The sequence below is a fragment of the Chiloscyllium punctatum genome, chromosome 30 (assembly GCF_047496795.1).
Source record: "Chiloscyllium punctatum isolate Juve2018m chromosome 30, sChiPun1.3, whole genome shotgun sequence".
Taxonomy (NCBI): domain Eukaryota; kingdom Metazoa; phylum Chordata; class Chondrichthyes; order Orectolobiformes; family Hemiscylliidae; genus Chiloscyllium; species Chiloscyllium punctatum.
Genome location: NC_092768.1, coordinates 6,474,196 through 6,498,465, shown reverse-complemented (window position 1 = coordinate 6,498,465; position 24,270 = coordinate 6,474,196). Strand labels below are relative to the sequence as shown.

Below are 24,270 nucleotides of genomic sequence, written 5' to 3'. Positions count from 1 at the left end.
AGATGAGCGAGGTTCAGTCCTGAACTCTGTATCATGGGAACGCTGTTGCCATGCAACAATCTAGTTATTGGTTGCTCCTCTTCCTCCTCCTCATCCTCCTCCGACAACATTGCACCTATAAATTGAATCATGCAAATCTGAAGTACATCTTCCTAGGAACAGCCAGTAATGAATATTTAACTTGTCCCAACAAACATTCTCTTGTCAGCGACATCCGTTTACTCTGATAATCAATTCAAGGACATTGATCACAAATTCAGTCTGTACACTTCTATCTGCTTCCCCATCTTTTTCTCTCAACTTCCCCTCCATTTCTGTATTAGTATCTCTATATCTCCTTTTCATCTTGCTCAATGTTTCCTTCTCTCCATTACCATGTATCCATGTACTTTGTCACGTCCTCACGTCTCTCTCCCTCCCTCTCTCTCTCCTATTAACTCCCCCTCACACTCTATAAATAGTAGACTGGTTCATTCACATCCTTTTCCAGCTGAATCTCCAAAGAACCATCTCAGCTTATCACTATTTACCACATTCCATTCTTCAGATTGACGGTAAGAACCTGACTGAAGCTTCAGAAGTGAGTTTCTTACTTATTTTATTTCTTTCAAGAATGTAATATTTCATGATTTTTTATTTTTGCAAGGAAGATCATATTGCAAATTATTATATTACCTTCAATATTGTCCCCAACAAACACTCCCAGGGCATGTACAGCACAAGTTAGAAACAGAGTAAAACTCCACCTATATTGTCCTACCAAACACTCTCAGGTCGAACACAGCGCTGTCTTAGTTATAGTATAAGGCTCTGTCTACACTATTCCACCATATACACTCAAGCAGAGTACAGGTTGGAAAAAGTGTCAAGCTTTCTCTGCACTGTGCGATCAAACTATCTCAGGGCAGATTCAGCACAGGCTACACAGTTCCCCCATCCTCTCCCATTTGCTTTTATGTTTTAGACTAATACAGCGAGTAACATTGTTAGGTTTTCTCCTTAGTATCTCTGGACTGTGGATGACCACACGTACATTCTGAGAATAAGACTCTTCCAATCTTTCAATACTATAACACCCTTTATTTACAATCATATATTGCAGTTTATTGAAAACTACTGAATATGCAATTGTTCTCCAACGTTACTGGAATTTTGGACCATTTTGTGCAGTATTCAATTTAAGAGTATATCTGCCCCATATTTGTAACATTATTTATAACTATACATTGCAGGTTACTGAATATTAATCTTTATTTTTGAATGTAGTATTTCTCTCTTTACATGCTTCTTTCTAATCTGATCTCTTGCCATCTACTCTGCCGTTGTCAAAGTAACATCATCAGTTACATAATTATCATTTACATATTCCATTATCTGACACCAGGTACTGCATGGGGTTAGTACTGAGTCAAGCTCTAACTCACTATCCCATCAAACACTTCCAGGACAGGGGCAGCACAGGGTTAGATATATAATAGCATCTTCAATTATATTCTAGATTCTCAAAAGCTATGTTACCTACATGGTGCAAGGATAAGTAAGGAATGTTAAGAAATAACTGGAAAAGGAGGGTGATGATCTCAGGTTTATTTTCAAAACCCCATGCTAAATGCCATAAGGATAAACCAGATTAGGGATATAGGTGCATTTGTGAAAGATTCCTGTGGGTAACAGTTTCCTGAAAGACTGGCACCAGTAAGGGCATGGGTAAGAACTGTCCTGCTAATGTGAGCTACACTTAAACAACACTGAAACATGTTAATAGAAAAGGATCATTCGAGCTATGGAAATAACTTGAATTCATGGAAGCAGATGAGATGGAAGTGATCATAGTAAAACTGGTAACAAATGTGAGGTAAGAGAAAGGATGTATAAGCAAAGTTCAGAGTGCAAAAAAGAACACAAGCAATCAAGGTTCACATTAAAGTTTAATAATACTCTTGGATATAAATAAAATAGGTATGTTGAACATGTTCTATGAGTTAAAAACTGAGGGGAAGTGACCTGTTGATCAAATCAATGTTCTTACATGATGCAGGTAGCACAAGCGAGTTCAAATTACTGCAGACACTAGAATCTGATCTGAAAACAACAAATACTGAAGATCACAGCAGGTCAGGCAATATCCATGGAGAGAGAGCAAGCTAACGTTTTGAATCTAGATGACTCCTCATCAGAGCTGAAGTGTGGAGGGGGCAGCATTTATGCTATTATTGGTGGGGGGATTGGGGTGGTGGTGGGCTGCAGAGTGCCGGGGGAGAAAAGATGTTGATAGTTTAGTGATTGGAATGTGACAATGGCAGAAAAATGGTGTGTCTAACTGCCAGACTGGAAAGAACAGACAGTCCCACTGGAATGGGGGGAGGGGAAAGATGACAATGTGACAGAAAATATAACAAGTAAAGCTAAAAGAAAGTAGGAGAAAGTGAGGACTGCAGATGCTGGAGATCAGAGCTGAAAAATGTGTTGCTGGAAAAGCGCAGCAGGTCAGGCAGCATCCAAGGAGCAGGAGAATCGATGTTTCGGGCATAAGCCCTTCTTCCAGTGTTTTATGATGACAGTGATCAGGAATGATTCTGCTACTTTCATCTATGCCTTTTCTAGAACCATCTTTTGTTTCTTGCCCTTATTATCACCCATTTGTGCCTTGTGCCATTAACCCACCTATATTCCTATTCAGCTGTTTTAGAGTCATAGAGATGTACAGCACGGAAGTAGACCCTTCAATCCAGCTCGTCCATGCCTACCAGATATCCTAAATTAATCTAGTCCCATTTGCCAGCACTTGGCCCAAATCCCTCTAAATCCTTCTTATTTATCCACCCATCCAGATGCCTTTTAAATTTTGCAATTGTACCAGCCTCCACCACTTCCTCTGGCAACTCATTCCATACACATACCACCCTTTGCAAGAAAATGTCACCCCTTAGGTCCCTTTTTAATATTTCCCCTCTCACCCTAAACCTATGCCCTCTAGTTCTGGATTCCTCTACCCCAGGGAAAAGACGTTGTTTATTTACCCTATCTATGCCCTTCATGATTTTATAAACCTCTGATGCTTCAGGGAAAACAGTCCCAGCCTATTAAACCTCTCCATATAGCACAAATCCTCCAACCCTGGCAACATCCTTGTAAATCTTTTCTGAACCATTTCACAACATCCTTCCTATTGCAGTGAGACCAGAATTGCACACAATATTCTAAATGTTGTCAAATCCTGTATAGCAGCAACATAGCCTCCCAATTCCTATAGTCAGTACTCTGACCATTAAAGGAAAGCATACCGAATGCCTTCCTCGCTATCCTATCTACCTGAGACTCCTCTTTCAAGGAACTATGAATCTGCACTCCAAGGTCTCTTTGTTCAGCAAAATTCCCCAGGACCTAACCATTAAGGGTATAAGTCCTGCCCAGATCTACCTTTCCAAACTGCAGCACCTCACATTTATCTAAGTTCAACTGCCACTCCTTGGCCCATCTGATCAAGATCCTATTGTTCTCTGAGGTAACCTTCTTCACTGTCCACTACACCTCCAATTTTTGTGTCATCTACAAACTTACTAACTATTCCTCCTATGTTCACATCCAAAACATTTATATAAATGACAAAAAGCAATGGACCCAGCACCGATTCTTGTGGCACTCCACTGGTCACAGGCCTCCAGTCTGATAAGCAACCCTCCACCATCACCCTCTGTCTTCTACCTTTGAGCCAGTTCAGTATCCAAATGGCTAGTTCTCCCTGTATTCCATGTGATCTTACCTTGCTAATCAGTCAGCCATGAGGAACCTTGTTGAACGCTTTACTGAAGTTCACACAGTTAAAAATCACACAATACCAGGTTATAGTCCAACTGGTTTATTTGGAAGTACAAGCTTGCAGAGTGCTGCTCCTTCATCAGGTCCTGGGAATTTATCCATCTTCATACGTTTTAAAACATCCAGCACCTCCTCCTCTGTAATATTGACATTTTTCAAGATGTCACCTCATCTATTTCCCCATAATCTGTATCTTCCAGTTCCTTCTCCATAGTAAACACTAATGCAAAAAAAATCATTTAGTATCTACCCCATCTCCTGTGGTTCCACACATAGGCTGCCTTGCTCATCTTATAAGAGCCCTATTCTCTCCCTGGTTATCCTTTTGTCCTTAATGTATTTATAAAATCCCTTTGGATTCTCCTTAATCCTACTTGTCAAAGCTTCTTATGTCCCCTTTTTTCCCTCTGATTTCCCCTTTAAGTATATTTCTACTGTCTTTACATACTTCTAAGGATTCACTTGATCTATCCTGTCTATATCTGACATATGCTTCCTTCTTTTCCTTAACCAAAACCTCAATTTCTCTAGTCATCCAAGATTCCCTACACCTACCAGCCTTGCCTTTCATCCTAAGAGGAATATGATGTCTCTGAATTCTCGTTATCTCATTTTTGAAGGCTTCCCATTTTCCAGCCGTCGTTTTACCTGCGAACATCTGCCCTCAATCAACTTTTCAAACTTCTTGCCTAATACTGTCAAAATTGACCTTCCTCCAATTTAGAACTTCTAACTTTTAGATCTGGTCTATCCTTTTCCATCACTATTTTAAATTTAATAGAATTATGGTCGCTGGCCCCAAAGTACTCCCCCACTGACACCTCAGTCACTTACCCTGCTTTATTTCACAAGAGTAGATCAAGTTTTGCACCTTCTCTAGTAGGTATATGTACAACTGAATAAGAACATTTTTTCGTACACACTTACCAAATCCCTCTCCATTTAAACCCTTAACATTTTGCCCTCTTCACAGCTTACATTTCCACTGAGCTTGCTATCACTGCAAAGATCAGCTAAATTACACCCAGTCCCGTCATCTAATTAACTGCTATAGGCTGGAAATGGTTGACACCCTAGGACCGATGTTTCCATTAAGTCATTAGGTAAATGTTCTTCTTGACCATATTTGGGGCATTTTTCTGAAACAGTGGGCAGAATTATGCCTATTAAGATAGTAGGGACGCACTTAATGATAGCTTCCCAGTGGAATTCTACTTCCCTGAAAGGGTTTTAGTGTTACCACCTACAACTCCACTCCCTTCAGCTCTGCATAGGAGCAACAGCTTTCACCATCTACAAGCTGTACTAACTCACCAAGGCTCCTTAGATAGCATCTTCCAATCCTGCAACTTCTACCATGTAAAAGAATAAGGGCAACATATATATGGGAACAGCAGCACCTGATTCCATCCAAGCCACTCACTGTTCCTGACTTGCAAGATGCCACTGTTCTTTCAGTGTCATAATCCTGAAATCCTCTTCCTAACTGGGCTGTGGATATCCATACACCATATGGACTACAGTGGTCCAAGTTCACGACCGCCTTCTTGAAGGCATTTAGAGATAAGCAATAAATAAATGTATCCACAGCATGTGGACTCTGCTGTGGGGATACAGATCACAGTTTGAATGATCAGCATGCCTACAACTCTTGAACACATAATGAATGCAAAGGCAGAGTGGCAATACCAGCTTCATGCAGGTAGCCTCTTGTAGGTGCCCACCAAGGCAGAGAACTCAATGGCACAAATTCAGGGCCATGAGCAATGAAAACATCCTCGAACAAAGAGATTCCCCCACCTTGATCCCTTGAAGTTTTCTTGTTATTTTTTCAAATTTACAAGTTATAAGCTCAAGGTTTCCTGCCTATCCCAGCAGCACCCAGCTCTTCCAATGGTGCTGCTTTGGCCTCTGGATAGTTGGCTCTCTGATGGGGTTGGAAGCATTCAGAACCCATCTGCCAACCTCAATGCAGCCTGAAGGAAGACAGATCGGTGGCCTCCTGTGGTAAATTTGCCAGAATGTAGCGTGCCAAGGCTCACAGTAAATTCAGACCAATGCCTAAAATATCTGACACTGTTGCACTGCTATTTATGGTGCCATAGTTGTCAATTTAGTAGAAAAATGATATATTGCTACGAAGATCATAGGATTGAAAGAACTAGGAGTAAGCTAATTAACCCTACTCTTCCATTCCATAAGGTCATGATTGACCTGATTGTCGCTTTAACTCCATTATCCTGCTTGCCTCCAACCCCCATAATCCTTGACTCCCTTGCCTATCAAAATATCCATCTGACTCACCCACCCTTAATTTTCAGACGTTTCAGAAACAGGTAGGAAATTATGTTGTGAAGAAGGCATAACAAAGTTGTGAATGGATACAGATAGATTAAGTTAGTGGACTAAAATTTGGCAGATAGAATATAGTGTGAGAAAATGCGAAGTTGTTCACTTTGCCAGGAACAATGATAAAGCAGTGTATTAATTAAGCAGAGCTGAAAATGTGTTGCTGGAAAAGCGCAGCAGGTCAGGCAGCATCCAAGGAACAGGAGAATCGACGTTTCGGGCATAAGCCCTTCTTATGCCCGAAACGTCGATTCTCCTGTTCCTTGGATGCTGCCTGACCTGCTGCACTTTTCCAGCAACACATTTTCAGCTCTGATCTCCAGCATCTGCAGTCCGCACTTTCTCCTCCTATTAATTAAGCAGGGCAACAATGTTAAAATTCTGAGGTACATGAGTCACAAGAAGTTAGTGTGCAGGTACAGCAAGTAATTGAATGTTATCCTTTATTAGGAGATAAAATAAAGATTGAAACATAATACATTTTTTTTATGTACAGGGCATTGGTGAAACTACATTTCAAATAGTGTAGTTTGGGTCTGCTTATTTAATTAACATTGTATATGCGTTGAAAGAGATTGATAACATTTAGAAGAGTGATATGTGACTTGATTGAAGTGTGGACGATCCTGAACATTTTTAACAAGTGGACATAGAAAGAATGTTTCCTCTTCTGTTTGAGACCCAGACGAGGCCCACTTTTTTTTAAATTGCCCTTTGAGGACACAGATGAGTTTTTTTTCTGTTGGGTACTGTGCAACTTTACACCTTCCACCTTAGAGAGTGGTGGAGGCAAGGTTATTTTTAAGGCAGAGGTAAATAGATCCTTGTTAGGCATGGGAAACAAAGGTTGCTGGAGGAATGTAGTATTTGAAACACAAACAGGCCAGCCAAGATCTTATTGAATTGTGGAACAGGCTTGTGGGGCCAAATGCTTATTTTTACTTCTAATTCATATATTTGTTATGTTCACCTGCTCACTGGAGAAGAGGATTTCAAAGATTACATGACCATCTAACAAAAGAAATTACTCCTCATCTCCATCTTAAATAGGAGATTCCTTACTTTTCCAATTGTATCCCCTATTTCTTTTCTCTTTGAAAAAATAGTCAGCATAGTGTTACAAGACCACAGGGCTGTTCTCTTCTTAGAGAGAGATGACTGGTGATGAGTTTAACCTGAGGCCCACTATATATCAGTTGAGGGGAGCGATTGAGAGAGAGAGTCTTCATGCTAACCTCAACCAATGCAGGAACTGAACAAATGCTGTTGGCATCACTCTGCAGTGCAAACCAACCAGTCAACTGAGCTAACTAACCCTTAGTCTCTACCACAAGAAGAAACATTCTTTCAGCATCTACCTGTCAAATCCCATTAGAATCTTAAGTGTTTCATTAAGATCATCTCATTCTTCTAAATTACAATGGATATAAACCCAACCAACTCAAATTTTCTTCATAAATCAAACATTTCATCCTCAGAATCAGCCCAGTGAGCTTTTTTGAACTTTGCAATAAAGACCAACTTCCAATTTACTTTGTATATCTGCATGCTAACATTTTGTGATGCTTGTGTCAGCACACCTAGATCTTCTGTGCCACAGACTTCTGCAATCTCTCTCTCTCTATTTAAACAATGTTCTGATTTTCCATTCCTCTTGCTAAAGTGCCAATTTCCAGTGCAGCATGAACTGAATGCCATCTTCATGAGGGCATTATGCATGAACCTGTTATATGCCAGAAGTACAAACAATAGTCAAATCATGTCATCGAGGTAAAAACAATGACTGCAGATGCTAGAAACCAGATTCTGGATTAGTGGTGCTGGAAAAGCACAGCAGTTCAGACAGCATCCGTGGAGCAGTAAAATCCACATTTCAGGCAAAATCCCTTCATCAGGAATACAGGCAGAGTGCCTAAAGGGTGGAGAGATAAATGAGAGGAGGGTGGGGGTGGGAAGAAAGTAGCATAGAGTACAATAGGTGAGTGGGGGACGGGATGAAGGTGATAGGTCAGGGAGGAGGGTGGAGTGGATAACTGGAAAAGAAGATAGGCAGGTAGGACAAGTCATGGGGACAGTGCTGAGCTGTAAGTTTGGAACTGGGGTGAGGTGGGGGAAGGGGAAATGAGGAAGCTGTTGAAGTCCACATTGATGCCCTGGGGTTGAAGTGTTCTGAGGCGGAAGATGAGGCGTTCTTCCTCCAGGCATCAGGTGGTGAGGGAGCAGCGGTGAAGGAGGCCCAGGACCTCCATGTCCTCGGCAGAGTGGGAGGGGGAGTTGAAATGTTGGGCCACAGGGCGGTGTGGTTGATTGGTGCGGGTGTCCTAGAGATGTTCCCTAAAGCGCTCTGCTAGAAGGCGTCCAGTCTCCTCAATGTAGAGGAGACCATATCGGGAGCAACGGATACAATAAATGATATTGGTGGATGTGCAGGTAAAACCTTGATGGATGTGGAAAGCTCCTTTTGGGTCTTGGATCAAAGTGAGGGTGCAGGTTTTGCATCTGTCATTCAGCAGCATCGAATCCCCTACCTCCCACTGTGTACTCTTTAAACAGACATTCGACCATCAACTTTGGTAGAAATAAGATGGCGTTGTGGTGAATGTAGCAGGAGTTTCTTTCAAAGTATTCTTTGAATAACTACAGGTTATAGGCATCAATAGTTGGGCCAGCACTTATTTTCCATCCCTAAATTCTTGAACTATCACTGCCCATGTGGAGAAAATGAGGACTGCAGATGCTGGAGATCAGAGCTTAAAAATGTGTTGCTGGAAAAGCGCAGCAGGTCAGGCAGCATCAAAGCAACAGGAGAATTGGTTCCTGAAGAAGGGCTTATGCCCGAAACGTTGATTCTCCTGTTCCTTTGCTGCCTGACCTGCTGTGTTTTTCCAGCATCACACTTTTAAGCTCTGTCCATGTGGAGTAGGTATATCCACAGTGCCTTTAGAACAAGGGTTTCAATAGTTTGACCTAATGACCTTGAAGGAATGGTGATAAAATTCCAATGGTGAGCAGTGTATGACTGAGAGGGGATATTGAGATTGCAGTGTTCCATTCATCTGCTAACCTTGCCTTTCCTGGTGGCAGCAGTTAATTCTGGAAGTTACTATATAAGGAGCCTTGGTGAATTGCTACAGTGCATCTTGTAGATGGTAAACACTACTGCTATTGTGTATCATTAGTGGAGGGAGTGAACCTTTATGGTGGTGGATGGGTTGGTCAGTCAAGTAGGTTGCTTTGTCCTGGATAATGTTGAGTTTATTGGATGTCATTGAAGTGCCTCTCAGTCACATAACTGAAGAAGAACATCCTGATGTGTACCTTGTAATGGTATGCGGTCTTTTGTAATCAGGAAGTTAGTTCTTGGTGCAGAAATCTCAGCATCTAAACTGCTCTTGTAATCAGGTATTTATGTGGCTGTTTCAGTTAATTTTCTGGTCAAGGGTAATTCCCAGAATGTTGATTGTAGGAAGTATAGACATAGTAATGACATTCAATGTCTATGGGAGATAGTTAGATTTCTTTTTGGAGATGATCCTTGCCTCACACCTGTGTGGAATGAATGTTACTTGCTGCTTCTCAGCCCAATGTGAAGACTTCTTCAGTATCTGATGAGTCACAACTATTTATGAGTGAGCATCCTCATTTCTGGATGAAGGTACATTTAGTAGAATATGCAATTTGAAGATCCATTTACTAACGTGGACCTCTAAGGTGAGGGCACTGAATTTAGCGTCATAGTGTCGTGGAGGTGTACAGAATGGAAACAGACCCTTCAGTCCCAACTCATCCATGCCAACCAGATATCCTAAATTAATCTAATCCAATTTGCCAGCATTTGGCCCATGTCCCTAGAAACCCTTCATATTCATGTTCTTATCAGATGCCTTTTCAATGTGTAATTGTACCAGCCTCCACAACTTTCTCTGGCAGCTCACTGCATACGCACACTACTGTTTGCGTGAAACACTTGCCCCTTAGGTCCCTTTTCAATCTTTCCCCTCTCACCCTAAACCTATGCCCTCTAGTTCTGGATAGGTATATGAATAGGAAGGGTTAGAGGGATATGGGGCAAGTGCTGGCAAATGGGAGCAGATTAGGTTAGGCTATCTGGTCAGCATGGCCGAGTTGAAATGAACGGTCTGTTTCTGTGCTGTACATCCCTATGAATCTATGGCAGATGAGGGCCTCAGTTCACTCCCTCACCTGAAACAGGATGCCCTTTGACAGTGCGGTGATGTTTCCAATTTCCTGCTCAAATCCCTGAAGTGGAGCTTGAATCCATGGCCTGTCCCTCTGAACAAACAAAGACTCAAGAACTTGTTTTCATTTTGTGTTTTTCAGAGTACCACCCTGGTCGGTCTTCACGAAGGAAGAGCATACCTGGAGGGAAACAACTGAGCATGGATGCAGTGGCTTCTGCCCCTTTCCGGCCATCAGTAAGTGCAGTCATTTGAAACAGAAGCTGAATTCATACAGTATAAACTGCGAGAGACTTGTCTCGGACAGCAAGGATCCCACTTCCATGACAATGTGCAAGCATCCAATTGTGGGTGAAGCTTGCCTAGACTAGGACAGGTTGGAGCTTACGGGGAGGGGGTGTGGTTTTGCTTCCTCACGATCAATGAAGGCCAAGATTAATCTTTGATCAGCGGTTCGGCAGAGGGCACTGGAAACATTGAACGGTTTTACTCTCTCATGGGATTTCAGCATCGCTGGCAAGGCGAGTATTTGTTGCCTATTCCCAGTTGTGCTTGAGCTGAATGGCTTCTGAGCCATTTCAGAGAGTAGTTAATAGTCAACCACATTTCTGTGGAGCTTGGAGTCATATACAGGCCAGACTGCGTAAGAATGGCAGAATTCCTTTCCTTAAGAGCAACAATGAATGAGACCTATTTTTACAACAGTCAGTTGTAGTTGTTATGGTCACCAGGTCTGTGACCCTCTTTTTGATTCAGTTATCTAATTAATCAAGTTTAAATCCCACCAGTGTTGCCTTGGATCAGAACTGAACTCATTAACCCAAGCTTTGTGATCCAGTAACATGAGCACTGATGCTACCATCTCCCCCTCCAACAGACACAGGCTATTTGACCCGAATGGCTCATGCCAAATTCAGAATTCACACAAGACTCCGTTCACCCCTACATCATCTCAGCAGAATCTGCTGTAGCTTTCTCTTATGTTCATCCAGCTTGCCTTTGAATACATCAGAAAGATTTTCGACAAGTTGCCCTGGTAACAAGTGAAGTGTTTCAATTGTCACTAACGTCACACTATATGTGTGTGTGTGTATGCGCGCGCGTGCGTGTATAATTATTTATATATTGAAAATATGCTTCTGTGGCTCATGTAATCTTCATTGGGCTCAGCTCAGGGAATCCAATGTTTTAAGAAAGCGATCAGTAGATTACCTTGATGCCCCACTGATATGCAGCATAATTTCAAGTCAGAAGCTTGCTTTTAATGCTTTCAGCTTATTTAGTCTTCTAAATCCATTGATTCCTTTCAAATGAGAACAGCACTGGGTTCTATCGTTGCCGAGCAGGAGCGAGCACCACCTAAAGCCTTGCATTCAACCAGAACCTGGCCAGCTTCTTGTCATTGATATACTGAGAGAGAGGGGTGGGGAAGAGAGAGAGAAAAAGAAAGAGAGAGAGAGAGAGAAAGAAGGCCTTGATTGAGTCCTCAGACTGATTCCTAATGTCAAGCGAACTCCAGCAGAAGGAATAGCATGTGGTGTTGGCGGAGATTCCCGGGATGCATCAGTGTGGAAAGAAGGGAAGAAGTGCTTTTCCCCAATCCTCAGAAGATTTGAGATTTTGTTTCACAGTATCCTAAACTACTTTGAAAGAACTCAAGACTGAGTTGCCTCAATCTGCAATATCAGGTAAATTATCAAATTGTATCAATGTTAAAATTGTGACTCTATTTTATGTATTCCTCATGAAAATAGTTAAGCCAATATGTAATAATAGTAAAATCTGTTCATGTGGGGGTTAATTTGGCACTGTCAGAGCTCTCGCAGGGAGGGTACTGCATGCATTTAGTACAGAGTAAATCTACTTTGCACAGACACATCAAACACTCCCACAGTAGGCTAGATACAGAGTAAAACTGCCTCCTCACTGTCCTATCAAATGCGCCCAGGGCACATACAGCACAAATTAGATACATACTAAAACTTATTCTATGCTATCTCTATTAAAGATTCCCATGGCTGGTATAGTATGGGTTAGATAGTGAGTGAAGCTCTCTATACTCTCCCCAACAAACACTCCCAGGACAAGTACACCATAGTTTAAATGCAGAGTGAAATCTCCCTCAAAACTGTCCGCATGAAACATTCTCAGGACAGGCACAGCACAGGTTAGATAAAGACTACAGCTCCATCCTCACTGTGCATCAAACATCCCTAAAATTGATACAGCATTGGGTTAATTCTCCCTCTAGATTGTGAGTACGACTAGCACAGCTTAAAGAATAACACTTCCTCTACACTACCCCATCAAACACTGCCAGGGGGCAGGGATGGCATGGGGTTAAACACAAGAGTAAAGATCCCTCTACTCTGTATCCATTAAAGATTTCCTGCACAGGGATAGCACAAGGTTAGATATCAAGTAAAGTTCTCCTTGCATTATCCTGTCCTCCAGGTGTAGCTCTAGTACATATTTAATATAGCATCAACTGAGTATTGAGATGCCTTGAATTACGCACATAGCCCTTTTATTTTTAATTTCAAAAATATATTTTATTCATAAAATTGATCTTTGCACATAAATAGTCACAAACACAGTTTGGTTCTGTGCAGTAGCATATCCCTTTGATATGGTTTAAATTAGACAGAGGGGCAAGGAGTAGATACATGTCACTTGCAGATACACCATGACACTTTTACTGCACCTTGTTCTTACCAATGTTGTCAGATATTTAATTTCCCCTCCCTCATCACTAGCAATGAAGAGAGGACACAGAGCCAAGCGAGTGTATTTGTATGCTTATATGAGGCTGTGGCACTGTTTGCTGAGTGCAGTTATTTGCATACTAATGAGATGTCTGTTGCACGCCTCTTTGTGCTCTCCTACTGTGTGAAGGTCATCCTACATTTCCACAACCAACATTCCTTGCATACACTTACCCCCTGAATCATAGCTGTTTTACATAGACGGTCACAGCCAGGGAGCTAGAAAACAGCACCAATGTACAACCCTTCACCCAAACTCCCTCTCTCCTGTTTCTTTATCTCACCTGACACTCCTTTTTGGCTTTTCTCCCTCTCCCCTTCCATATCTTCATCTCCCTCTGTTTCTCTTTCTGCCCCTGACACTCCTCTATCTCCCTCTTGTACTCAGCTCCACACCCTCGCGCTCTCCCACTCTTTTTAACCCTCCTTTCTTAATCTCCTCCTTTCACTTTCAATTTCTTTCTTCTCTCCCACCTTTCTCTTCCTTTCACTCCCACTCTCTCAAGTCCCCCATCTCCCTCTCCCGGTTTCACTCCCCTCTTCTCATGTTACCGTTGCTCTGCCTTCTCACTTACTCTCTTCCGACTGCCTCTCATTTTTATCTCTTAACTGCTCGCGCTCTCTTTTTCATTTGTCCCTCTCTGCTAATGTCCCCTTACTCCACCAATATTCCCTTACTCCATCACTCCTTTACAGCCTCCCCACTGTCTCTCTGTCTCTCTCTGTCCATTTCCCCTCATTCACATCCTGAGATCGAATGCTTCCTGTAATTATCTCTCAGAGAGCACCAATCATAAAACGCTCGAATGCAATTGTTTCCAATGGAGAGGTAATGGAACACAGGGTAATGGTTTACTTCCCCGTAAGGGGGCTGTATCATTCCTCTGACGGTAGACCTCAGAGGCTCCTTCAAAAACAGTACATGTTCTGCAGGCATTCCCTTCAAGAGGGCAGTGCTGTCTCCCTAGGTCCCAAGGTCTGCAAGCTTTTAGACTCCTTTAGATGTTCAAAGTTTAGTTTAAAAATATGAATGGATGTTCCCATGCATTTGCATGTCTCTCTCTGGCTGCAAGGTAAGACCAGTTCCCAGCCTTTCATTTTAGCACCCACTTGTGGTCAAATATGTTTACACCAGCAATACCAAGTGGGAGATCACTCCTGGCAATATCACCATCTCACACTGCACCTGTCGGCTAATTACAACTATCAAAGCGCTCACACAGACACCCCATCATTCACACTTCCACCATAAAGCCCTCAACTCATACACCTTCACTCACACTGATACCCTCTCATCTCACACAACACACACAAACATACAGCTCCTCTCACATATTTAGATTAGATTCCCTACAATGTGGAAACAAGCCCTTCGGCCCAACAAGCACACACCGACCCTCCAAAGAGTAACCCACCCAATGCCATTTTCCTCTGACTAATGCATCTAACACTACGGGCAATTTAGTACAGCCAGTTCACCTGGCCTGCACATCTTTGGACTGTGGGCGGAAACCGGAACACCTGGAGAAAACCCACACAGACACAGAGAGAATGTGCAAACTCCACACAGACAGTCATCCAAGGCTGGAATCGAACCTGGGACCCTGGTGCTGTGAGGCAGCAGTGCTAACCACTGAGCCACCATGCCTTATTCACTTTTACAGACACCCCATCACTCAAACCAAAACCCCCTAACTCACATACACACATCCTCACAGCTCATCTCTCACACACACACACACAGAAATCCCAATACTCACACTCACACCAAAAACCTTTCATACATACATCTTCACTCACTCTCACAACACATTGAAACATACTCTCACAACCCCTCACTCTCCCTCACATAACCGTATACCTTCATGCACCCTCACACTGACACACCATGACTCACACCATTCACACATACACTCACATACACCCTTTCCCACACACCGATATCCCTTCATCAAATTCCCTCACACACAACTTCAAACAGCCCCTCACACATACCACCATACACACAGACACCCTCATACACATACACAACCTCAAACATATGCACTCACCCTGACATCCCTTTTACTTACACATAAACACTCCCTCACTGACATATACTTAATCACATGTACCCAATCACACCCAAACATACAAATACATCATCCCACTCATACACTTAAAACCATTAATACAAATACATCATCCCACTTGTACACTTAAAACCATTACCTCACACACTAGTGCACCCTCATACTAACACCCTATCATTCATACTGATGCACCATCACTCACACAAACATTCCCTTACACTCATAAACACTCCTTCACTCACACACATCCTCACTCACATAAATACAACCTCACTTGCGCACACACAAAGAAAACACACCTTCATTCTCACACACACACAATCACTCCACAAACACATGCACATTCACATACACGTACATAGACAAACTTACTCACCCACACACAATTAGCAATCTATGTTCACCTGCACCCCCCCCCCCACCCCCAAACACACCCACACACACAAAATCACCACACAGATACACAAACACATGCATGGACAACTTTACTCACCCACACACAATTAGCAACCTATGTTCACCTGCACTCCCCCTCAAACACTCACATTCACACATGCACACACAAATGCAGACACATTCACTCACATATATACTGCCGTGCAGACTCAACCTCCCACACACACTTTCACCCTCTCACTCACCCAATCTCTCACACATTCATGTACAATCTTTCACCCACATATACACTAACCTCTGCACATTAACATGTGTACACTTAGCTAATTTTCACAATCAGGCACCAATGCAATCCCACCCACACACAGTCCTTCATATGCAAACACAGACTCATACATATATGGACATACAAACAGTGAACCCAAAAGGACAGTCAGGCACCACCCTCCAATAAGACAACTGAGAAAAGGGACTGTCAGAAGGAAGGCAAGACTTGCAGGAAAAGGAAGATGCTCCAGAGAATGATAAACCAACTGAACTTCTACCTGAGAATACAGAGTCAATGGAGAAGGAGACAATGAACAAACAGGATGGTGTGTGGCAGGTATCGAGGAATAACCAGACTACGAAACCCTCAGTTACAGAGGGCCAGCACAGGCCAGAAGCAGAGTGAAGAGACACCAATGACTCCAATTCCAATGAAGACATATAGGAAGATCACCATAAATAGAAGAAGAAGCCAAGCACCAAGGTGGGGAAGCAGCTGAACAACCCCCAACCTGAAAATGCTGGACAACAAAGGGGGCCCAGTGAAACTCCAACTCCTGACTTTGGGAACCATGAGATACTCAGCACAGCATAGCTGTGGGAAACCGGGAGCAACACCACTCTGAATCAAGAGCAAAGCATACAACAGCTGTGCTCAATTCAGAGCTTGAAATGAAACTTGATCTTCATGGCTTCATCTCTGGCCCAATGACATCTGATCAGGACAATGCTCTCGGGGAGGAACAGGACAGCAACCTCACCTCTACCAAGATGCAACAATTCACCTGAGACCCTACACTATAAGCCCTCCCTCCCACCCACCCCCTCTAACCTTACTAAGAGCCGATAAACTCGGTAAGTTTTCAGGTTTTTCCTTTTTTTCTTCCCTTCCTTTTGTTTAGTTCTGTGCGGGCTGTCAGAGTAGCGGGATATGGATGTTCGGGCAGTTGCATGTTCCTCCTGCAGAGTGTGGCAGGTGGGAGAAACTTCACATGTCTCTGCCGACTACATCTGTGGGAAGTGCACCCAACTCCAGCTCCTCGAAAACTGAGTTAGGGAACTGGAGCTGGAGCTGGATGAACTACAGATCCTCCAAGAGATTGAGGGGGAAATTGAGAGGATATACAGGGAGGTGGTCATATTGGCACCAATGATATAGTCAGGAAAGGGATTGAGGATCTGAAAAGTGACTACAGAGTTAGGTTGGAAGCTGAAGAGCAGGACGAGTAGAGTAGTGATCTCAGGTTTGCTACCGGTGCATGAGATAGTGAGGTGAGGAACAGGCAGCGAGTGCAGCTTAACACGTGGCTGCGAGGCTGGTGCAGGAGGGAGGGCTTCAGATCCTAGACCATTGGGATACCTTCTAGGGAAGGTGGGACCTGTACATGAAGGACAGGTTGCACTTGAACTAGAGGGGCACAAATATCCTGGGTGGGAGATTTGCTCATGTGATTCAGGAGGTTTTAGTTTGGTAGAGGGGTGGGAATCAGAGCCACATGTCTGAGAGGGGGTCAGTTGCAGACGGTACAGTGACAGGATATATTGAATCTATCAGGAAGGTTTCTCACACGATGAAAGAAAGGGATTGGTTAAAGTGTGTTTGCTTTAATGCAAGGAGTATCCGAAATAAGAGTGACGAACTTAGAGCACGGATCAGTAATTGGGGCTATGATGTTGTGGCCATAACAGAGATGTTGGTTTCACAGGGGCAGGAATGGTTGCTTGATGTTCTGGGATTTAGAACGTTTAAAAAGAACAGGGAGGGTGGAAAAAGAGGAGGGGGTGTAGCATTGCTAATCAGAGAGTGCATCACAGCTACAGAAATGAAGGTTGTTGAGGAAGGTTTGTCTACTGCGCCAGTATGGGTGGAAGTTAGGAACAGCAAGGGAACAGCCACCACATTGGGGGTTTTCTACAGACCCCCGTAACAGCAGTAGAGAGATTGAAGATCTCATAGGTGAGCAGATTCTGGAAAAATGCGAAAGTAGCAGGGTTGGTGTTATGGGTGATTTCACCAAGGAAAGGAAACTTGTTGTAAATGAAAACTTATAGGAGCTGGGATACAATCTTGACCAGATCAAGATTGATGAAGTTAATGTGCTAGAAAGTTTGGAAAACATTAAGATTGATAAGTCCCCAGGGCCAGATGAGATTTATCCTAGGCTGCTCCGGTAAGTGAGAAAGGAGATTGCTAAGCCGCTGGCGAGGATATTTGCCTCCTCACTCTCGACAGGAGTCGTACCAGAGGATTGGAAGGAGGCAAATGTTGTTCCTCTTTTCAAGAAGAGTAATAGGGAAATCTCTGGCAATTACAGACCAGTCAGTCTCACGTCTGTGGTCAGCAAAGTTTTGGAAAGAATTCTGAAGGATAGGAATTTATGACTATTTGGCCAAGCATAGTGTGATTAAAGACAGTCAGCATGGTTTTGTGAGGGGCAGGCCATGCATCACAAATCCTATTGAGTTCTTTGAGGAGGTGTCAAGACAGGTCGACGATGGTAGAGCAGTGGTTGTGGTGTATATGGACTTCAGCAAGGCATTTGATAGGGTTCCCCATGGTAGGCTCATTCATAAAGTCAGGAAGTACAGGACACCGGGAGATTTGGCTATCTGGATTCCGAATTGACTGGCTGACAGAAGGCAGAGAGTGGTTGTAAATGGAAAGTATTCTGCCCGGAGGTCAGTGGTGAGTGGGGTCTCGCAGGGCTCTGTTCTTGGGCCTCTGCTCTTTGTAGTTTTTATAAATAACTTGGATGAGGAGGTTGAGGGGTGGGTTAGTAAATTTGCAGATGACACAAAGGTTGGCAGTGCCGTCGATAGTATAGAGAGCTATTGCAGGCTGCAGTGCGACATAGACAGGATGCAGAGCTGGGCTGAGAAATGGCAGATGGAGTTCAACCTGGATAAATGCAAAGTGATGCATTTTGGAAGGTGGAACTCGAATGCTGAATATAGGATTAAAGACAGGATTCTTGGCAGTGTGGAGGAACAGAGGGATCTGGGTGTGCAAGTACATGGATCCCTCAAAGTTGCCACCCAAGTGGATAGGTTTGTTAAGAAAGCATATGGTGTTTTGGCTTTCATTAACAAGGGGATCGAGTTTCAGAGCACAAGGTTTTGCTGCAGTTCAACAAGCCCCTGGTGAGACCACACTTGGAATATTGTGTCTAGTTCTGGTCGCCCTCCTACAGGAAAGATACAGAGGCTTTGGAGAGGGTGCAAAGAAGGTTTACCAGGATGCTGCCTGGACTGGAGGGCTTGTCTTATGAAGAAAGGTTGAATAAGCTTGGACTTTTCTCTCTGGAGAGGAGGAGGAAGAGAGGTGACCTGATTGAGGTGTACAATATAATGAGAGGAATAGATAGAGTCAATAGCCAGAGACTTTTCCCCAGGGCAGGATTGACTGGTACGAGAAGTCATAGTTTGAAGATATTAGGGGAAGGTACAAAGCAGACGTCAGAGGTAGGTTCTTTATGCAGAGTTGTGAATGCATGGAATGCGTTGCCAGGTGTGGTGGTGGAAGCAGAGTCATTAGGGACATTTAAGCAACTGCTGGACATGCACATGGATAGCAGTGAGTTGAGGGGTGCGTAGGTTGTTACTATATCTTACATTAGGATTAAATCTCGGCACAACATCGTGGGCCAAAGGGCCTGTTCTGTGCTGTACTTTCCTATGTTCTATACAACAGGGATGCAGAAGTTCGCCCAGTGACTGGACCAGTTTTTACATCTTTATTGGACAGTATAGTGATCTAAAAAAAGTCTTAAATGGGCTTGAATGTTGCCAGCCATTAATGTGCTTAGTGTAAAAGTCGCAATGCAGTATGTCTCCGCATTGACTTACCTGGCCAACATCCTGCACACCTCCTGATTCTGCAGGACTGCGGAATACCGCCCCTCAGCAGCACAGGTCTGCAATCTGATGGAGGGTTAATAATTGTCTGTGTATTCTGCTGAAAGAAAGCAACTTCACCATTTTAAGGGTTAAGGAGATGGTGGGCAGGCACCTCCTCGTAGGAGGCGTGATGTGCAGAAAGGCTCCCCAGAGTTTAATTAACATGTACACTCCAGCGGAAAAGAGTGAGCAGCTGGCCATCCTGCAGTAGCTCCCCCTGCTGTTGACAACTTCCAAGCCAGTCACTCTGGCCAGTGACTTCAACTGCATCATTGATGCAGCTTATGATCCAGAGTGGCTGACAGCAAACTGGACATCACATCCAGATTCCCGATGGAAATGATTAAAGTCACCAAGCTGGACGAGGTCTTCAGCACTCCTGCAGGAGGACAGCAGCATAAATAAACCTGGTCACGGTCAGACAGGTCAATCCAATCAAGGATTGATTTCCTGTTTGCATCTCATATGTCCTTGGTCAGATCCACCAATATCAAGTCAGTCTTCTCCTGATGAACAATTGTTACCAGTGGGCTGGCAAGGGAATGTGAAAGCTGAATGTGAAACTATTGACCAGAGAAAACATCGAGGAGCTTAAAATAGATTACACAGGTTGGAGAAGCACAAAGCCCCTCTTTGAGTCTCCATCAGACTGGTAGGAAACAGCCAAGAGGAACATCAAGAGGTTCTTTATCCTCAAAGGTGTTCAGAAAGCAAGAGAAAGATGGGGGAATCTGTCCAAACTGCAGAAAAGCATGCAGAACCTACTCCTGCTGCAGACAATGGGGGTTGATGTCAAGGAGGATCTTTAGGAGGTAAATAGCCAGCACGCCTAGCTCTTTGACTCTGAAGACCTCCAAGATAATCTTTCAATCCAGGATCTGCAACATGGCATGGATCACATGTGCTTCCAAAACATGCACAAGGAGACCTCTGTGCTCAGCAGTCTGAAGGAAGATGATATATCAGTAACTTCATCTCAGTCTGACATCTTGAGGTTCAGCAAATTCTTTTATGTCAGACTGTGTGGCACAAAGTCCACAGAAAGCACGGCCGCACAGTCATCTTGCCCTCTATCAAGGAGATGTTAGACGACAGCATTCGAACAGTTTGGACCAGCCATTATCTCTGGACATTTACATAAAGGCCGCCTTGCTGATCTTTGAGGGGCCCTATTCTCTCCCTAGTTACCTTTTTGTCTTTAATATATTTGTAAAAACCCTTTGGATTCTCCTTAATTCTATTTGCCAAAGCTATCTCATGTCCCCGTTTTGCCCTCCTGATTTCCCTCTTAAGTATACTCCTACTTCCTTTCCTAAGGATTCACTCGATCTATCCTGTCTACACCTCACATATGCTTCCTTCTTTTTCTTAACCAAACCCTTAATTTCTTTCGTCATCCAGAATTCCCTATACCTACCAGCCTTCCCTTTCACCCTGACAGGAATATACTTTCTCTGGATTCTTGTTATCTCATTTCTGAAGGCTTCCCATTTTCCAACTGTCCCTTTATCTGCAAACATCTACCTCCAGTCAGCTTTCGAAAGTTCTTGCCTAATACCGTCAAAATTGGCCTTTCTCCAATTTAGAACTTCAACTTTTAGATCTGGTCTATCCTTTTCCATCACTATTTTAAAACAAATAGAATTATGGTCGCTAGCCCCCAAAGTGCTCCCCCTCTGACACCTCAGTCACCTGCCCTGCCTTGTTTTCCAAGAGTAGGTCAAGTTTTGCACCTTCTCTAGTAGGTACATCCACATACTGAATCCGAAAATTGTCTTGTAGGCACTTAAGAAATTCCTCTCCATCTAAACCTTTAACACTATGGCAGTCCCAGTCGATGTTTGGAAAGTTAAACTCCACTACCATAACTACCCTATTATTCTTACAGATGGCTGAGATCTCCTTACAAGTTTTTTTCTCAATTTCCCTCTGACTATTGGGGGATCTATAATACAATCCCAATAAGGTGATCATCCCTTTCTTATTTCTCAGTTCCACCCAAATAACTTCCCTGGACGTATTTCCGGGAATATCTTCCCTCAGCACAGCTGTAATGCTATCCCTTACCAAAAATGCCACTCCCCCTTCTCTCGCCTCCCTTTCTATCCTTCCTGTAGCATTTGTATCCTAGAACATTTAGCTCAGTGTGGGCAAGTTGTTGGCGGGAATCCTGAGGGACAGGATGTACATGTATTTGGAAAGGCAAGGACTGATTTGGGAGAGTCAACACGGCTTTGTGCATGGGAAATCATGTCTCACAAACTTGATTGAGTTTTTTGAGGAAGTAACAAAGAAGATTGATGAGGGCAGAGCAGTAGATGTGATCTATATGGACTTTAGTAAGGCGTTCAACAAGATTCCTCATGGGAGACTGATTAGCAAGGTTAGATCTCATAGAATACAGGGAGAACTAGCCATTTGGATACAGAACAAAAGACAGAGGGTGGTGGTGGAAGGTTGTTTTTCAGACTGGAGGCCTGTGACCAGTGGAGTGCCACAAGGATCAGTGCTGGGTCCTCTTTTTTTGTCATTTACATAAATGATTTGGATGCAAGCATAAGAGGTATAGTTAGTAAGTTTGCAGGTGACACCAAAATTGGAGGTGCAGTGGACAGCGAAGAGGGTTACCTCAGATTACAACAGGATCTGGACCAGATGGGCCAATGGGCTGAGAAGTGGCAGATGGAGTTTAATTCAGATAAATGCGAGGTACTGCGTTTTGGGAAAGCAAATCTTAGCAGGACTTATACACTTAATGGTAAGGTCCTAGGGAGTGTTGCTGAACAAAGAGACCTTGGAGTGCAGGTTCATAGCTCCTTGAAAGTGGAGTCGCAGGTAGTTAGGATAGTGAAGAAGGCATTTGGTATGCTTTCCTTTATGGGTCAGATTATTGAGTACAGGGGTTGGGAGGTCATGTTGTGGCTGTACAGGACATTGGTTAGGCCACTGTTGGAATATTGTGTGTAATTCTGGTCTCCTTCCTATCGGAAAGATGTTGTGAAACTTGAAAGGGTTCAGAAAAGATTTACAAGGATGTTGGAGGATCTGAGCTATAGGGAGAGGCTGAACAGGCTGGGGCTGTTTTCCCTGGAGCGTCGGAGGCTGAGGGGTGACCTTATAGATGTTTACAAAATTATGAGGGGCTTGGATAGGGTAAATAGACAAAGTCTTTTCCCTGGGGTCGGGGAGTCCAGAACTAGAGGGCATAGGTTTAGGGTGAGAGGGGAAAGATATAAAAGAGAACTAGCGGGCAGCGTTTTCATGCAGAGGATGGTACATGTATGGAATGAGCTGCCAGAGGAAGTGATGGAGGCTGGTACAATTGCAACATTTAAAAGGCATCAGGATGGGCATATGAATAGGAAGGGTTTGGAGGGATATGGGCCAGGTGCTGGCAGGTGGGACTAGATTGGGTTGGGATATCTGGTCGGCATGGACGCGTTGGACCGAAGGGTCTGTTTCCATGCTGTACATCTCTATGATTCTGGATGAGTTGACTAAGGTCCTTGAGTCCTTAGAAAAGAATAAAACTCTTGGAAGTAATGGTTTACTGGCGGATTTTTATTCAGTTCTTTGAGACTCGATTAGCCAAGACTTGCTGGAGGTCTACAGCAGTATGCTTCTGGTGGGCTGAATGTGCACATTAATGAGGAAAGGTATTGCCACCCTCATCTACAGCTGGAAGGGGGAGAAGAAGGAAATTTGAAATTGGCAACCAATTTCACTGCTGAACACAGGTTACAAAATCCTGTCTAACGTCAGGTCTGCTCCGAGATCAGTGATTGAACCTGACCAAGCCTGAGCTGTACTGGGTTGGAAGACCTCGGAGATCTGCCCACTTCTCAAGGATATAATTGCCTATGTGCAGGCTGGACGAATGGATGCCTACCGTATCAGCCTGGACTAGGAGAAGGCCTTTGACAGGATAGCACACACCTACATGTGGCATGTGCTCTCCAAAATGGTCTCTGGGCAGAGAATCCATATTGGATCCAATTGCCCTACATCAACATCGTTAGTGCAGTCTTAGTCAATGGGTGAGAATCAAAGTTTCACAATCAGATCTGGAGTCAGGCAGAGCTGTCCACTCTCTCCTGCCTTGTTTGGGTGTTGAATAGAGCCTTTTGCTGAGTCCATCAGCAAGGATGTGAGCCTGTAAAAGGTCTGTTCTAGACAGCATGGGGCCTGCAGGTGAAAACATCCATCTACATGGATAATATTGCCATTTTCTGCTCAGATCCGCTGTCAGTGCACAGATACAGTTTGAACTAGCCTCAGGAGTCAAGGTAAATGTCTCATCACCAGAATTTTCTAACAAGCACCAAGACATAGCTTGGTTGGTGGTGAGAAGAGCACTGCCTGTCAGATACTTCATGCATGTCCACTCTCACGCTGCCCTCATAGTGGCTACCCTGATGGAGAGATTGTCACTCGTATTGGAACGTGCATTTGCAGATACGGTCTGGAGAGAGATGCAGTGGTTCTTCTCAAAGTTCGTCCCATGCA

At 43.6% G+C, this 24,270-nt stretch overlaps 1 protein-coding gene across 14 annotated transcripts in view; it reads left to right on the top strand.

Moving 5' to 3' along the window:
* LOC140455148 (ras/Rap GTPase-activating protein SynGAP-like) overlaps window positions 1-24,270 on the top strand; it is a 1,171,996-nt gene that overhangs the window by 502,266 nt on the left and 645,460 nt on the right. For all 14 annotated transcript variants that reach the window (XM_072549832.1, XM_072549831.1, XM_072549829.1 and 11 more), the window contains one exon: window positions 10,510-10,604. In XM_072549832.1, coding sequence (XP_072405933.1) covers window positions 10,510-10,604 — 95 coding nt within the window. The remainder of the gene's footprint in view (window positions 1-10,509; window positions 10,605-24,270) is intronic.